This window comes from Stigmatopora argus, chromosome 4 (genome assembly GCF_051989625.1).
Source record: "Stigmatopora argus isolate UIUO_Sarg chromosome 4, RoL_Sarg_1.0, whole genome shotgun sequence".
Classification (NCBI taxonomy): Eukaryota; Metazoa; Chordata; class Actinopteri; order Syngnathiformes; family Syngnathidae; genus Stigmatopora; species Stigmatopora argus.
In genome coordinates, this window is record NC_135390.1 from 17,634,096 (window position 1) to 17,650,464 (window position 16,369).

General features: G+C 39.7%; 1 protein-coding gene and 1 long non-coding RNA gene across 5 annotated transcripts in view; one reads left to right on the forward strand and one right to left on the reverse strand.

The window, feature by feature from the left end:
- The window catches only part of LOC144073702 (uncharacterized), a 38,411-nt gene extending 32,919 nt beyond the window's left edge, over window positions 1-5,492 (forward strand). The window contains exons 7-10 of one of the 2 annotated variants that reach the window (XR_013300155.1): window positions 3,145-3,186; window positions 3,655-3,847; window positions 4,462-4,609; window positions 5,108-5,492. This is a non-coding gene — a long non-coding RNA (uncharacterized LOC144073702). The remainder of the gene's footprint in view (window positions 1-3,144; window positions 3,187-3,654; window positions 3,848-4,461; window positions 4,610-5,107) is intronic. The other variant, XR_013300154.1, reaches the window with a different exon arrangement.
- thsd7ab (thrombospondin, type I, domain containing 7Ab) overlaps window positions 4,720-16,369 on the reverse strand; it is a 91,542-nt gene continuing 79,892 nt past the window's right edge. For 2 of the 3 annotated variants that reach the window (XM_077599725.1, XM_077599726.1), the window contains 6 exons: window positions 9,077-9,250; window positions 8,307-8,405; window positions 7,388-7,470; window positions 7,100-7,313; window positions 6,932-7,019; window positions 4,720-4,983 (listed from right to left, as the gene is read on the reverse strand). In XM_077599725.1, the coding sequence (XP_077455851.1) occupies window positions 4,890-4,983; window positions 6,932-7,019; window positions 7,100-7,313; window positions 7,388-7,470; window positions 8,307-8,405; window positions 9,077-9,250 (752 nt within the window). In that variant the 3' untranslated portion in view covers window positions 4,720-4,889. Of the gene's footprint in view, window positions 4,984-6,563; window positions 6,814-6,931; window positions 7,020-7,099; window positions 7,314-7,387; window positions 7,471-8,306; window positions 8,406-9,076; window positions 9,251-16,369 lie in introns of all 3 variants that reach the window. The other variant, XM_077599724.1, reaches the window with a different exon arrangement.

The window sequence follows — 16,369 nt, forward strand, 5'->3', positions numbered from 1 at the left end:
ACGGGTTAAAATTATATACATTGATCATCATTTGCAACACATCTTTTCTTACTCCATATTTTTATGTAGACATTTTTTAGTCATAAAGTGCCCACTACAGCATCTGAAAAAAAATGTCCCCCCTTTGTATTTCGACCCGTAAACTGTTTCTTGTTCCATGCTCGTGACCTTTTTTTCGTCCTTGCTTCCCCAAGTAAATCGATAACCTTATCTTGTCTTCTATCTTATCGGGTAAAAAAAAAAAAAAAGCCAAAGTAACGTCACTACGCCATCTTTGCCATTGAAAGAAGAGACTTGCATTTCATCAACGCAAAATCCGTCATTATGACATCCATCAAATAGTGTTTTTTTTTTTGGAGTGGTCTCGTCATTTGACAAACAAACAGAAAGGAGACAAAAAAGAAGAAGTGGCGTACGAGCAAAGATAAGAGGAAAGGTCAAAATCAATCTTGTAAATGGTGCCGCGTCACAATCCATTGGAGGTTGATAGCATCTCAGCTGCATCCAAACATCCCAGCACCCCCCCCAAAAAAAAATCGGCCCGCGGCTCAATTGGCTTCACTTGACCGCAAGATTACGTTTGTTTTAATTCTTCGCGAGTGGTTTAACAAGGATTGTTGTCAGTGCTACACTGATATTGAAGCTAGTAGTATCGGTACCGATACCATACTTATCAAATTGCTCCCTTTATTAATGATTGCAATTCCCCTTATTAAGCGATTAAAAAGAAATTACAAATGCAACGGCATATATTTACTCACATAGGGCGCACATAAAAGTTATTTATATATAACTTATTTAATATTCTCCCAAGTGGACAGCTTTCTGACGGGCTTTATTTATATAGTGAAAAGGTGGAATGCGCATGCGCTTATCATCCTTAAAGCAGGACAATATTAGCAGTTGGCGATGACGTTCACGTTTGTTACCAGTGATCGAGACGATCCGGATTAGAGCCGAAATGAGTACAACAAGATCGGTTTTAGGAAAAAACGTACTTAAAAAAATCCTGTACAAAAGTTGTTTTATGGCGTACACAATTTGAAATGATCAATAAAGGTATAAAATATGGGGAAAACATAAGTTGACAGGTATGCGATATTAGTATTAGCATCGCTAACAATACTAATACTGGGTATTGGTACAAATACCGATGCTAGTATTGGCATAGGTACCAATATCGATGCCAATACTATAATTGGTACCGGTACTGGTATCGGCACCGATTTATAGTATTGGCATCAGTACTAATGCGATATCATACAAATATTGAATAATAATAAAAAAAATAAAAAGGGACTAAAGATGGAAATTAGCTGGCGGCTACAATCTTATTTATTTATATATATATATATATATATATATATATCTATATATATGTATATATATGTATATGTGTGTATATGTATTTCAAAATCAAAAGCCTTTATTGTCATTATACAACAGCTGTATATAACAAAATTAGTGGTGCTACTCCACAAAGTGCATGTTTCAATAAAAACATAAGTAATTTAAAAAGTCACAAGGGCAAGATAAATTCTAAAATATTGTACATGAACATGTTTATGGACAGGCACATATTTACCAATATATGTTCACTAAAATGAATTTAAATATGTTCATTAATATGTGCTGTCCCTTATCAAATAAATCAATATCTCAATAATACGTTAGAATTCATTCGCTGCCGACCCTCCCACATTAAATGGATCTGACCTATTGCTGTCAATGCCATCCGATGGATTAAAAAATAGCCGACAAAGTTCTAATCCTAGTACTTTTTACTGCAGACTCGAACATAAAGTACTACAATTTTTTTAAAAAACAGTTTGAAACGCGTTCCTTCACAATCGTGAGCTAACAAAATTGGAACGAACGTTGAACGTTTTTTAAAGCCTGAAATACAAACAAAAAAGTAAACAAAAACTGAGTCGTCACCGTGTTTTTATTGTTTTTTTTTTTTTATTGTGGTGTTTTCATCCCGCACACACAAACAACCTGTACAAAACGGAAGAGCTTTTCTCTTTTGTCCTTTTGCTCCTTTTGTTTTTTTAATTTTTTTTTTCATCCGCTGCTACATAACAGCAAAAAAAAATAAAATCATACAGCCACTTTTGCAATATTCAAACTAAACATTTTCTGTGTAATACAAAATAAATGTACACATATTTTTCCGTAAAACAAGAAAATAAAAAAGTCGCTGCCTGTTTTTTTTTCTTCTTCATTATTTACAAATTCAGAGTAAACAGCGTCTCGCATCAGTCGTTCTTTGTTTTTCTCGCTTATTTTCCAACTCATGAATAATAATAACGCTTATATGAAAAAGATGAGTGTTCATTTGTGAGTGACTGCGTTTTATAGTTGGAGCCTCTCGAGTAGAAAAAACTGCAATTGAAAATCAGTAAGGCAGATCAAAAGAAAAGTAGGGAAGGAGATCGATCGGCCACTAGGGGCGCCAAAATCGCGGTTTTTTTGGCAAGTTGGGAAAATTTGCTCTCGCACAATGACTCGACAAAAAAACAAAAATACGCGTTTCTCGTTCAGCTAGCTAGTGTACGTGCTGGGTAACAATCAGGCAAAAGTTAAAGGAAGAGTTTGTCTTTAATTGATAGGCAAAATGACTTAATAATAAGGTAAGTGCGAAGTTCATGGGATTTTGAGACATTTTTTTTAGGTCTTTTTGTGGGTCTATGTGACAGGCATGTTTACCAATTTTAATGTTGCTATGTTGATTTATTTTTTTTGCTTGATTTTTGACCTGAAAATTTCAGATATTGGTTAGACTTTTTGGTGGCTTTACGTCTGGTAGACGTACGTGCCTAGCATTTTTCATGTTGCTAATTTGAATTAGCTTTGAAATAGCTGTAAAATTGTCCTTTGCTGCTTCAAACCAAATTCAAACCAGATGTATTATATTTGTAGCAATTTTTATTTGGGTCATTTGAACTGGCTTTGAGGGCTGAATTAAAAAAATGCTTTTTAAAATACTGATGGACTAAAATGGCTGTTTCAAATCAAAATGGCAGACTTCCTGTGTCTTTTTGGGACGGCATTCTTGTTTTTTTTTTTTACTCACAAAATGGCCGCTTCAAGCAAAATGTCTGTTTTATCGTGTTTTTAAAATAATGAATAAATGTCTTTCAGCTTTCACATGATACATAAGATGACCTCCACAAACCACAAAAGGTACCCTTTTTTTGCAATAAAAAATATATGTACATTTAATGTTATCTACAAATTAGTATTAGGGTCACACTGAAAAGAAAAGGGGGAAAAAAGACAATTTTGGGGGCAGAAATGCTTCAAATTCAAGTCATTTTTTGAGATATTAATATTTTTTGCAATTAAAAAAAGCCAGTAATATAATCAAAGGTCAAAAATATCTGAAGAGGAATTTTTATTCAACTTGCAAGGTACGTTTGTCATATTGAAATGTAGTCTTCAATCAGGGATCAAAGGTCACAGAGGTCAGAAAAGGAATTTACACTCTGCCATTTTTGTTGTCACTTGTTATAATAGTCAAATATACCTTTTGAGATATGTATTTTTTTTCTATTTCCCCAGGTGAGATTTTACCTGAAAAAACATTTGTTCCCCCTTTTTTGTCCTTTGCAGTGTGTCCCTAACCCCGTTTGGTCTTTTTCTCTTCTCTAGCATCGGCAGTCATGCGCCGCACTAATATAGTGCACGTTAGCGGCGACGGATAGCGCAGTTTCCATGGCGACGGGGTCCCCCCCCAGCCCCATCCAACAAGCACTGAGCGAGCGACGGCGGCGGCGGCGTGGCTCTTTTGTCCGGCGTAAGGATTGGGCCCATTTTGAAAGCGCTTTCTGGAGATTTGCCTCACGTACGTCGCTTATCTTTTTTTTCTCTTTTGGCAACTGAGGAGGAGGAGGATGCGACATATCCCGTAAAGCCTCCGGCAGCTGCGGCTCAGCGTAGAGAAGAAAAAAAAAGGGAAAAAAAAGTTGGTCGGTCTCTGGGGCTGAGTGTGAAAAAAGGAAGGCATTTAAGTCCAAACTGCGGAAGAGGAAGAGGATTAGGGCCACTGACAAAAGCAAATATGGGGCCAGGATTCGGACTTTTAAGTCACAATCTCGGTCATTTTTTTCGGACAACTCGGTGGTTGAAGTCAGAATTGTGACTTTTGTCTCAGATTTTTGGAAAACAAAGTCAGAAATGTGAGTTTATTCCCAGAATTCTGATTTCAATCACTCAGTCCGTTCTAAGAATTAAGTCAGCATTACTCTAAGAATTGTAATTAATTCTCAGAATTCACATTTGAAAGTCTGGATTCTTTATACTCTTAATATAAAAAAAATACAGGGGTTCCAAAATGTTTGACCCCATTTCGTAGGCCAATAATTTAGAAAATTTTCGTCGGAATGACCTCAAATTTTCACAGCTTGTGTAGCAACGTTTCAAGTTTTTGTGTGTAACTTGGCATTTCTATCTTTTCAGGTTAAGAAATGCGGCTCACTTCAAAAGAAACGGCATTTTGCCTGTTAGAGTGCACGGACCCTTCCAAAGACGACGTAACGTAGGAAGGCCTCACCGACCTGCTCCACTGTCTGCTGATGTTGATGGTCGCGTCGTCCTGGCGATTTAGGTATGCATAAGTTATAACATTTCTTGAAAGTCCTAATGTGTTTTGTAGTTGGTGCCTTCTTTGCAAAATTTGTGAAGAAAGTGACAACGAATAGATTTGGAATTCCGACGTTTAAACTTGTCCATCTTTATTTAGTTTGTTCTTCAGTGGCCCTAATCCACTTCCGTATTATACCGCAGAGGTCATGAAGGCAAAAAAAAATGCAAAGGGCAAAATTAAGAGATGTCGTCCTTCGCCGTCAACACACAAACAAAAAAGCCCCAAAAGGGGGGAAAAAAAACTACATGTCCGTGTCACCGTCGTAGGCCAACGTCAGCGGTTTGAGACGGTTGTTCTGATGCTGCCTCGCTCGTTCCACTCGCTTTGGCTTCTTGCTGCCGTTAGCACACACACAGATTAGCATGGTTAGCCGCAACGCGTGTTCCGACCGATATTGCGTCCAATATCCGCATGTCGTCCACTCACTGGTACAAATGTGACAATGCTGCCCCCTTACAGGAAAATGAAATCAACACAGACCATGGGCAATGAAGAGGAGCATGCAATGGCGGGATTTGACCACAAGAGGACAGCAAACCAACATCCAACCATCTCAAGATAGTAAGGTCTATTTGTTTGACAACAAATCAACTCTATTTTCTTTTTAGATTTAGGAATGAATGTTGACTTCAACTTTTTCTCAGAAAAAGGAAAACTTTATTTCGTCTTTGTTTAGAAAATTAAAGACATAGAATATACTTTAAATAGAAAAACGACATTATAAAAACAAACTTATATATTTTTCATTTCCCAAAACTGCTTAATCTTTACTAGGTTATTTGACAGGGTGCTGGAGCCTATCCCAGCTGACTTCAGGCCAGAGGCAGGGGATACCCTGGATCGGTGGCCAGCCAATCGCAGGGCACGAGGTGAGGGACAACCATTCAACCCCACACTCATACCTAGGGGAAATTTAGAGTGTCCAATCAGCCTACCATTCATGTTTTTGGAATGTGAGAGGAAACTGGAGTACCTGGAGAAAACCTACGGAATCCTGGGGAGAACATGCAAACTCCACACAGTGAGGAGCAATCTGGATTTGAACCCATGACCCCATAGCTGTGAGGCTGACATCATATCCGTCAACCTCTCCCGATAACTGCCCTTATAAATGATTATTGATTCCCCTTACAAACCCCCCCAAAACCTTACAAAGACCGTACGACTCGTACGGTGTTTGTAAGGTTTTTGGGGGGTTTGTAAGGGGAATCAATAATCATTTGTAAGGGCAGTTATCGGAAGAGGTTGACAGGTATGTGACATGCTCACGACTTAAGCCGCCGGGCGACCTCACAGCTCTGGGTTCAAATCCAGGTTGCTCCTCACTGTGTGGAGTTTGCATGTCCTCCCCAGGCCTCCGTAGGTTTTCTTTGGGTACTCCAGTTTCCTCCCACATTCCAAAGACATGCATGGTAGGCTGATAGGACACTCGAAATTGGCCCTAGGTATGATTTTGGGAGTGAATGGTTGTCCCTCTCCTCGTGCCCTGCAATTGGCTGGCCACTGATTCAGGGTGTCCCCTGCCGCTGGCCTGGAGTCAGCTGGGATAGGCTCCAGCACCTCCCGCAACCCTAATGAGGATAAAGCAGTTCAGAAAATGAATGAATGAATATAAGTGGAAAACTGGAAATATTTTATTTTTACTTATCTTTTATAAGTGCTTTTTGTAATTCAAAACAAACTGGAAAAATAAAATTTTTGTTGAACTAAAAACAATTGTCACCATTTATTTTTTTAAATGGGAAAATTGTAACAAACTTCTACATATCTATAGTCTCACTTGAATTTTAGGCTGACACGTAGTCAACCTAGGCGAATATCATTCGTGGGCCGCGCAAATTGACGCGACGGGCCCCAATGTGGCCCCCGCCCTGCCAATTTCACACCCGCTAGCCAATGAATCGATTGGGCTCACCTGCTCGTCGGAGCTGACCGACCTGCTACGTGGCGAACGGCGCGAGGGGAGGGGCCGCAGGCACTTGAGGGATGGCATGCGGGGAGGGGCGGGGCCCTTTTCCCACACTTCCTCTCGTCAGCCTCCGCTTTGAGCCAGCTCCCGACAGTCGGGGCAGGTGTAGGCGTCCCGCCCACCCGTCGGCACGGCCCCCCCGTCCACGCCGCGCTCCTGGGAGGCCAGGGAGCGGTGTAGCCGGGCGCAATAGCTGCTGCGCTCGCCGTCGGGAGGGAGGCCCGGGCGGGGGGGGTGACGGATGAAGGATGATGAGGACGTGACGATGAGGATGAGGAAGAAGGAGGGTGAGGATGAAGGGTGGTTAGACTTACCAAGCCAGGTAGATCATGGACACCACGAAGATGAGCAGCACGAAGGCGCCCGCCGCCACGCCGTACACCCAAATCTTCAATTTGCCATCTACGGGGAAAAAAGGGGCACCGGTCAGCGCGGCCCACTCGACGGCATTTTAGGGCGACCACGACGGCAAAAGTAACGACCTGGTCCGTAAGGCTGCAGGTACCACGTGCGTCCCGAGCGGCCCGGCAGCGTGGTGGTCGTTAAGGTGGGGTTGACGGCGCGGCTGGTCTTCACGTCCCCTTTCTTGTCGCCCCCCGTGGGGATCTCCAAAATGGGGATGGGGGCGCACTGATCCAGAAGCCCGGCGCTCGACAGCACTTCCGTGTAGCCTTCCTCGCACAAGCACGTTGCCGCCTGCGGGAGGCGCCATCCATTAATTATTTGGCCTTTTTGGCCCGGTTCGGACGTCCCGCCTCGTCCCGCCTCACCTCGCTGCAGTAAGACGTCGGGGGGACGCAGGGGGGGTCGCAGGCACTTCCGTCCAAAGCGGGGGTGGAAGGAAGGCAACCCCCTAAAACAGGGAAAAATACATTAGTATATTTCTAATATTATTATTGACATGTTCTTTTTTGTTATTTGTGCACTTTCCTACTTAGGTTGTTGACTACTAATTTATTTATTAGTAGTTTTTTATATTATTTATTGTTAGTATTTATTTGTCTTTTGTTATTCGTGCACTTTGTGTTGAAGCTTTAAATCTTATTATACTTGCATAATGACAATAAAAGCATTCAATTCAATATATTATATATTTGTGTTTATCATTTAACTTGTCAGAGATGCCAAATACTACAAATTTTCCGTCAGTGACTACGCCAGTTTTTTACCCAAACTACTAAATACACATTTTGGATCAAAAGTACGGAAGGAAAAGAAATCAAGCAATGCATTTTTTTCAGCAATTTACAAATTATACAAATAAAATATTAATACGTTTTTGTTTTTTGGCTCGCCATTTTAACTTACGAACTAAGTCAAATTGGCATTTTATCATTCAATTAAGTCAAATGTTGATTAGCCAAATTAGCATACATGCTGTGTCATTTTTAGGCATGCCTTATTGAATAATTTCAGAAAATTTGGGGGCATGTCTTACTTATCACAAGTCAACCAAAATTGTGTTTCCATGTGAAACTGTTAATTTTTTTCTTTGCGGCCATGATTCAGCAAAAACTAAATCTTTAGCGTTAAGCTTTACGTGATCCAAATTTGATAGCAATTGTAAAAAACAGAATTTGTCCGCAGAGTCGTGTGTCCGTTCTTAAGTCAAAAAGTGCAACCGTGACTTTAAAAAGCGAATTTCCCAAATACTTAGTGTTTACCAGAGAGTGACGCTAATGTTCTTACCGCTGACGTTGAGTCCGTCGGAACGCTGACACCAGACCAGCGCTCGCGACGAGTTGGCTCGAAAGCTGCTCAGCCACTTGTACTCGAAGCACTCGCCTCCTAAGATTCCCCAAAAAACAAGCATGACTTGACAGAATGATCGCAAAGCAATAGTGTAAATTTATACGCCTGTCGGCCGTTAGCGTTAAACGAGCGGAGCCGAGTATTTTAATGTTGGCCCGGAGCCCAGCCTTAACGAGCGTATATCGGCGGCGCCGAGAAACGATAACGGCATCGGCGTCTCTGCGGATTTGGCCGGAGGAAATGAACAATTTAACCTTGGAACGAAGAAAGGACGCCATTTTTTTTTAATCCGTCTGTCATCTAGAGGCTCTCGTTCATCTCGAGCAGCCACGCGAGCGATTTATCTCCGTATCTCAGGCAACCTACTGGAAATGGAGTCTTTCCGGGGTGAAAGTCAGCCGTAGGTAGATATTTTTGATCCAAAAAGTCAAGAGACGAGCCAAAAAAGACGCTGAACGTCAGCTATTTTGGTCGAGCTCCTTTCCAGGCTTCGGAACCCAGTCTTTTTTTCAATTTGGAAAATTCAGCCCCTGAAGCCTGTTAGACCTAACGACATGAAATTTGGTAGAGATATTCAGGGTAAGTAGATCCACAAAAAGTCTCAAGGAGTCATGGCCAAAAAGACACATGGCGTCAGCCATTTTGCTTCAAAGATGCTCTGGTAATGCCCAAAAAGTCAGTCAAAAGAAGTTCGTCATGGGCCGTACCTGTGCAGGGTTCCGACTCCCAGACTTGATCCGGACACAGTTGCAGGTTCTCGGGTTCCTGGGCCAGCACGGCTCGCGATCTCACTCGAACCGAACCAAAGTCCACCCCGGCGTCTTTGACGCAGATGCTGACGCAGGAGCTCCAGTCGGACCACTCCATCAGGTAACATTCGCCTGACCACACAAAGACCAAAACACAATTTAGAGTGTTCAACCAGCTAGCCTAGCCTAGCATGCATATTTTTTTTCAGATGTGGGAGGAAAGCGATGTACCCGGAGAAAACCCACGCAAGCCCGGAGACCACATGCAGACTCCCCACGGTGAGGACCGACCTGGGATCGAACCCTCGACCCCAGAACTGTGAGGCCGACATGCTAACTACCCGGCCAAAATTATTCCACTTTGCTAACTAATGAATGCTAATCCGATTTTGCCAAAAGGCCAAAGTAAAAGCTTCCCCATCGGATGTTATCTGGCCGTTTTGTGTGTTAAAACGTCGAAGCGACCGCTAGGCAAACACGTCGTCACCGCGCCATTACTTGTTCTGCTTTTTTGTCTGACTTCCCTTCGCAGCCTTTTAATCGCCTCAAAGGTTAATTACGCATTCCATTTGTCGGCGGCCTCGGCTCGCGACTGCGAGAAGAAGAAAAAAAAAAAAGCGGCCGGAATCGATTAGCTTCATTTTTCTGCGGATAATTGCCGATGACCGGCGCGATGGCGCGCCGCTAGTTACTCATTTGCTCCGCGGCGCTAACGGCCGGGATCGTGAGAGGTGAGCTGCGTGGGAACGGATGAGCGAGGCGAGACGTGCTCGGAATCCTCGCCGTTTTCATTCGAGGAGGGACAACATTTTTTACAATCTGGTATTAAAAAGGGATGTCAGAAAAATACAGCCAAAAATAAAATGAAACGAGCAGCGTTAAAAACAAATGTCACCCAAGTGGTGCTTTTTTTTCTCCAAAAATGACCATCTATAGTAAGGCTTTTTTTGCTTTAAAAAAGACCACGTATAATAAGACTTTTTTTGTTAAAAAAATGACCATGTATAGTAAGCCTGTTTTTCCTTCAGAAATGACCATGTATAGCAAGGCTTTTTTTCTTTAAAAAAAACTACATAGTACAGACGCTCCCCTACTTACGAACGCAATTGGTTCCGAGCGATTGTTCATAAGTTGAATTTGTTTGTAAGTTGATTCAGTGCTATATTTTGTATTATAATTTATGTTTAAGGCCGATATAAGTATATTGAAGGTTTATATAAGTGCATTTGTATGTTCAAGGCTTGTATAAGTAACACGCATTGGTTTGTACTGAAAAAAAAAACATTTAATAAAATGGAGAGAATATGTACAGTACTGTAGAGAGAGAGAGAGATTTATGTATTAGAAACTGGCCAAAAGAAGCGACCTAATGACGATTGCACAGTTTTCTTCTTTTTTTCATCATAAATGATGCGGTAGCACTGTATGGAATCATTCAATTGATTTGCAAACTTTGTGCAACGTTCAATATTTGGGTCCTGCTGCTCGATCTTTCTGTTTATAAATGGTACTGACGCTCGAACGATTCAATGCCCGTGAAACGCTCACCACTCTCACGCGCATCAAGCTTCGTTATTATTGCCACTCGTTTCAAATGAAATGGCTTGCCTCTTCCTTGCAACTCCCTCAATAGAAGCCTTTAGCTTTTTACCAACCATATTCAATATTGGATGCATGAGATATTTAATGATACAAATGAAAAAGGTTCTTTGCACACTGGAGATACATTCACGCACTTCCGCACTGCAACGAAGAAGAAGGTAGATGCTGGGTGAGCTGAGCTCTCACAGCGCCAGGCGTCGGTATTAGCGGCGGAAAGAAGTACTACTCCGAAAAAGGCGCGAAATACAAAATTGGACTTGCGAACATTTTTGGACTTAAACGCAATTTGCAGACATGTTCGTATGTACCGTTGTCCGTAAGTTGAATGTTCGTAAGTAGTGGAGCGTCTGTATATAGTAAGGCTTTTTTCTTTAAAAAATCGACATAGTATAGTAAGGCTAAGAAAGTCGGAGAATAAATCTGACTTCTGATTCTTCTCCTAGTTATTGCTGTGGTCCAGTGGCAAAAATATTGGTTCAGAACTTGAGGTGGGAATCAGGAGTGAGTTCAATTCCACTCTTTGCAATTCACAAATTGTTTATTGAGGTAATGAAAAGGATAAATATAACTTCCAATCACTTCATTTCAGAAGTCACTGTGGTCCAGTTGCAAAGACAAACGGTCAGAACTCCTGGTGGACTCAAGTTCAAATCAGGAGTGAGTTCAATTCCACTCTTTGCAATTCTCAAATTGTTTATTGACGTAATGAAAAGGATAGATATAACTTCCAATCACATCATTTCAGAAGTCACTGTGGTCCAGTGGCAAAGACAATGGGTCAGAACTTCAGGTGGACTCAAGTTCAAATCAGGAATGAGTTCAATTCCACTCTTTGCAATTCTCAAATTGTTTATTTAGGTAATGAAAAGGATAAATATAACTTCCAATCATGTATAGGCGGGCCGCCTCGTGGTGTAGTGGGTAAGTCACCTGCCTGCGACGTGGGTGTCGAGGGTTCACGTCCCGGTGTCGCCAGTCAACGACTGTATGGTGTCGGCAGTCGGCCGAAGGCCGACTGTCGAACACCACCAGGAACCCCCCCTCCCAACTGTCTTCCGGTCAGCCGAAGGCTGACCGGAAATATTGTTTTGCTGAAAAAAATGACTAAGTCTTTATTTGAATGAAAAAAGGATTACCCATTTACTGAACTACTAGTGTAGTGATTAGTCAAACGACAGCGGGATTCGAACCCCATCTCCCACATGGCAGTCAAATCCACTAACTTGAGGTCTGTCTGACCCATTGTCTTTGCCACTGGACCACAGTGACTTCTGAAATGAGATGATTGGAAGTTATATTTATCATTTTCATCACCTCAATAAACAATTTGAGATTTGCAAAGAGTGGACTTGAACTCACTCCAGATTTGAACTTGTGTCCAACTTCAATTTCAACCCATTGTTCTTGCCACTGGACCACAGTGTCTTCTGAAATGATGTGATTGGAAGTTATATTTATCCTTTTAATTACCTCAATAAACAATTTGAGAATTGCAAAGAGTGGAATCAAACTCACTTCTGATTTGAACTTGAGTCCACCTGAAGTTCTGACCCATTGTCTTTGCCACTGCACCACTGTAAAGTTGGAAGTTGTATTTATCCTTTTCATTACCTCAATAAACAATTTGAGAATTGCAACGAGTGGAATTGAACTCACTCCTGATTCCCACCTCATGTTCTGACCCAATGATTTTGCCAGTGGACCACAGCAACAACTAGAAGGTGAAGAATCAGAAGTCAGATTTATTCTCCGACTCTCTTAGCCTTACTTGCTGTCATTTTTTAAAGAAAAAAAGCCTTACCATACTATGTCGTTTTTTAAGAAAAGAAGCCTTACTATACAATATCGCATTTTAAGAAAAAAAGCCATGCTATACTATGTCGTTTTTTTTAGGAAAAAAAGCCTTACAATACTATGTCGTTTTTTAAAGGAAAAAAGCCATACTATACTATGTCGTTTTTTGGGGGGGAAAGCCATACTATACTATGTCGTTTTTTAGGAAAAAAAGCCTTACTATACTATGTCGTTTTTTACGAAAAAAAGGCTTACAATACTATGTCGTTTTTTTTAAGAAAAGAAGCCTTACTATACAATATCGTTTTTTAAGAAAAAAAGGCTTCCTCTACTATGTCGTTTTTCAAGAAAAAAAGCCATGCTATACTATGTCGTTTTTTAGGAAAAAAAGCCTTACTATACTATGTCGTTTTTTTAAAGAAAAAAAGCCATACTATACTATGTCGTTTTTTAGGGGGAAAAGCCATACTATACTATGTCGGTTTTCAGGGAAAAAGCCTTCCTCTACTATGTCGTTTTTCAAGAAAAAAAGCCATGCTATATACTATGTCGTTTTTTTAGGGGGAAAAGCCATACTATACTATGTCGTTTTTTTAGGAAAAAAAGCCTTACTATACTATGTCGTTTTTTAAGAAAAAAAACCTTACTATACATGGTCTTTTTTAAACAAAAAAGCCTTACTATACATGGTCATTTTTTAAGAAAAAAGCCTTACTGTACATGGTCTTTTTTGTAAATAAAAAGCCTTACTATACTATGTCGTTTTTAAAGACAAAAAAGCCTTACTATACTATGTCGTCTTTAAAGAAAAAAGCCTATACTATGTTGTTTTTTAAGAAAAAAGCCTTACTATACTATGTCGTTTTTTACGAAAAAAAAAAGCCTTACAATACTATGTCGTTTTTTTTAAGAAAAAAGCCTTACAATACTATGTCATTTTAAGAAAAAAAAGCCTTACTATACTATGTCGTCTTTTAAGAAAAACGCTTTACTGTACATGGTCGTTTTTTTTTAAATAAAAAAGCCTTACTATACATGGTCATTTTTTAATAATAACCCTTAATATACATGGTCATTTTTAAAGAAAAAAGCCTGACTATATATACATAGTATTTATTTTTTAAACAAATAAAAGCTTTACTTTACATAGACCACTTTTTTTAAAAGAAAAAGCCTTACGATGTCCAGCCATTCAAGTCATTTTGCATGCCAGCTTTACGTTTGTACCAAATCTCGGGGTATTCTTTGCTCAGTTATGAAGCACGTCTAATAAGATGAATAAATATTTGACATTATCGTCGACAAGGAAAAAGAGTGTCGCCAAACTTTCGTCAAAACATATACAGACGCTCCCCTACTTACGAACGCAATTGGTTCCGAGCTGGTTCATAAGTTGAATTTGTTTGTAAGTTGATTCAGTGCTATATTTTGTATTATAATTTATGTTTAAGGCCGATATAAGTATATTGAAGGTTTATATAAGTGCATTTGTATGTTTAAGGCTTGTATAAGTAACACGCATTGGTTTGTACTGAAAAAAAAAATAATAATAAAATGGAGAGAATATGTACAGTACTGTAGAGAGAGAGAGATTTATCTATTAGAAACTGGCCAAAAGAAGCGACCTAATGACGATTGCACAGTTTTCTTCTTTTTTTCATCATGTTTTTCTGTTTATAAATGGTACTGAATGTGCAACGCTCACCACTTTCTGACGCGCATCAAGCTTCGTTATTATTGCCACTCGTTTCAAATGAAATGGCTTGCCTCTTCCTTGCAACTCCCTCAATAGAAGCCTTTAGCTTTTTACCAACCATATTCAATATTGGATGCATGAGATATTTAATGATACAAATGAAAAAGGTTCTTTGCACACTGGAGATACATTCACGCACTTCCGCATTGCAACGAAGAAGAAGGCATGAAATACAAAATTGGACTTGCGAACATTTTTGGACTTAAACGCAATTTGCAGACATGTTCGTATGTACCGTTGTTCGTAAGTTGAATGTTCGTAAGTAGGGGAGCGTCTGTATACCTTAACCACTATCCCCTAACCCTAATCTTAACCACTCACCTTAACCACTATCCCCTAATGTTAGGTTTAGGCTTAGGTTTGGGTTTAGGCTTAGGTTTGGGTTTGGGTTTAGGCTTAGGTTTACGTAAGGCTTTTTTTCCTGAAAAAAAATGACATAGTATAGTAAGGCTTTTTTTCTGTAAAAAATGACAGTATATTAAGGATTTCTTCTTTAAAAAATGACAGTATATTAAGGCTTTCTTCTTTTAAAAAACGACATAGTATAGTAAGGCTTTTTTTTCTTAAAAAAAACGACATAGTGATGCTTTTTTCTTAAAAAACAACATAGTATAATAGTGATGATTTTTTCTTAAAAAACGACATAATATAGTAAGGCCCCTTTCTTTAAAAAATGACATAGTATAGTAAGTTTTCCAAGATGGCGCAGTCACGCGGAAGCCAGTGGCAGTAGCACTGTCCACTCTTATTTGTTTTTCGTGTTTTACAGCCCTTCTATCCTTTTTTAAATTACATTTTAATATTTCTTAATACTTTCCTTTTTACTTTAATGTTTTTACAAATTTCTTTGTTCTGTTAGCCTGGCTTCTTTCTAATACTTCTTTTTTGGAACCATTCAGCCATGCCTACGCTGTCATACACATGGGACTAGCTGTTACAATACGCAGCAGAAGGAGCAACACCTCAATACCGCTGGAAATTCAGAGCTGGACAAAAGTGCTGAGAGAAGAAGCAATGCTTCAGACCAAGCATTCCATCATGGGATAAGATGGAAGAGCTGTCGGCGCTTACCAGGCCGGAAACGGAGTCGAGGGTTTCTACTCTGCTACTGTTGTTTTCAGCTCCAGACTACTGAGGAACTGTGCGGATAAGCTTGGAAGAGTGACTCTGCATATTCTCTACCTCGGTCCCAGTCTGCAGAAGTTCCCCATCTTGTGGAAGACTTCCCGTGTGTGGTTCCAGTTTTATCCAACTTTACAATGTCTTTTTCTTGAGTCTGTATCCGTTTTTGCTACCGCAACCAAGATGGTGTCGTTCAAGTGGCAGCCGGTAGCGGTAGCTTCGTCCACTCTTGTTTGTTTTGTGTTTTTGCTGCTTTTTCTGTCTTAATGATTTGATTTGGTGATTCTTAATGATCCCATTTACTTTCTTTGCTTTGTACTCTGTGCTTTTGCTTTGTTGTTCTGCGGCCCTTGCGACTGTACTGTCTAACTTGTAACTGTGTTTTTTTTTCTTTATCTGCACCCCCCCCCCTTCCTGCTACTGTCACAATGAAATTTCTCGAATACGGGATGAATAAAGTTATCCAATCAAATCCAAGGCTTTCAAAAAAAAAAAAAAAACGACATAGTATAGTAAGGCTTTTTTCTTAAAAAAACGACATAGTATATTAACGCCTTTTCTTAAAAAAAACGACATAGTATAGTAAGGCTTTTTTTTAAAACGACATAGTATAGTAATGCTTTTTTTCTCTAAAAAACACATCGTATAGTAAGGCTTTTTTCTTTAAAAAATGACAGTATAGTAAGGCTTTTTTTTTTAAACGACATAGTATAGTAATGCTTTTTTTCTTTAAAAAAACACATCGTATAGTAAGGCTTTTTTTCTTAAAAAAACGACATAGTATAGTAAGGCTTTTTTCTTAAAAAACGACATGGTATAGTAAGGCTTTTTTCTTAAAAAACGGACATAGTATAGTAAGGCTAATTTTTTCTTTAAAAAACGACATAGTATAGTAAGGCTTTTTTTTCTTTAAAAAAACGACATAGTATAGTAAGGCTTTTTTCTTAAAAAAACGACATAGTATAGTAAGGCTTTTT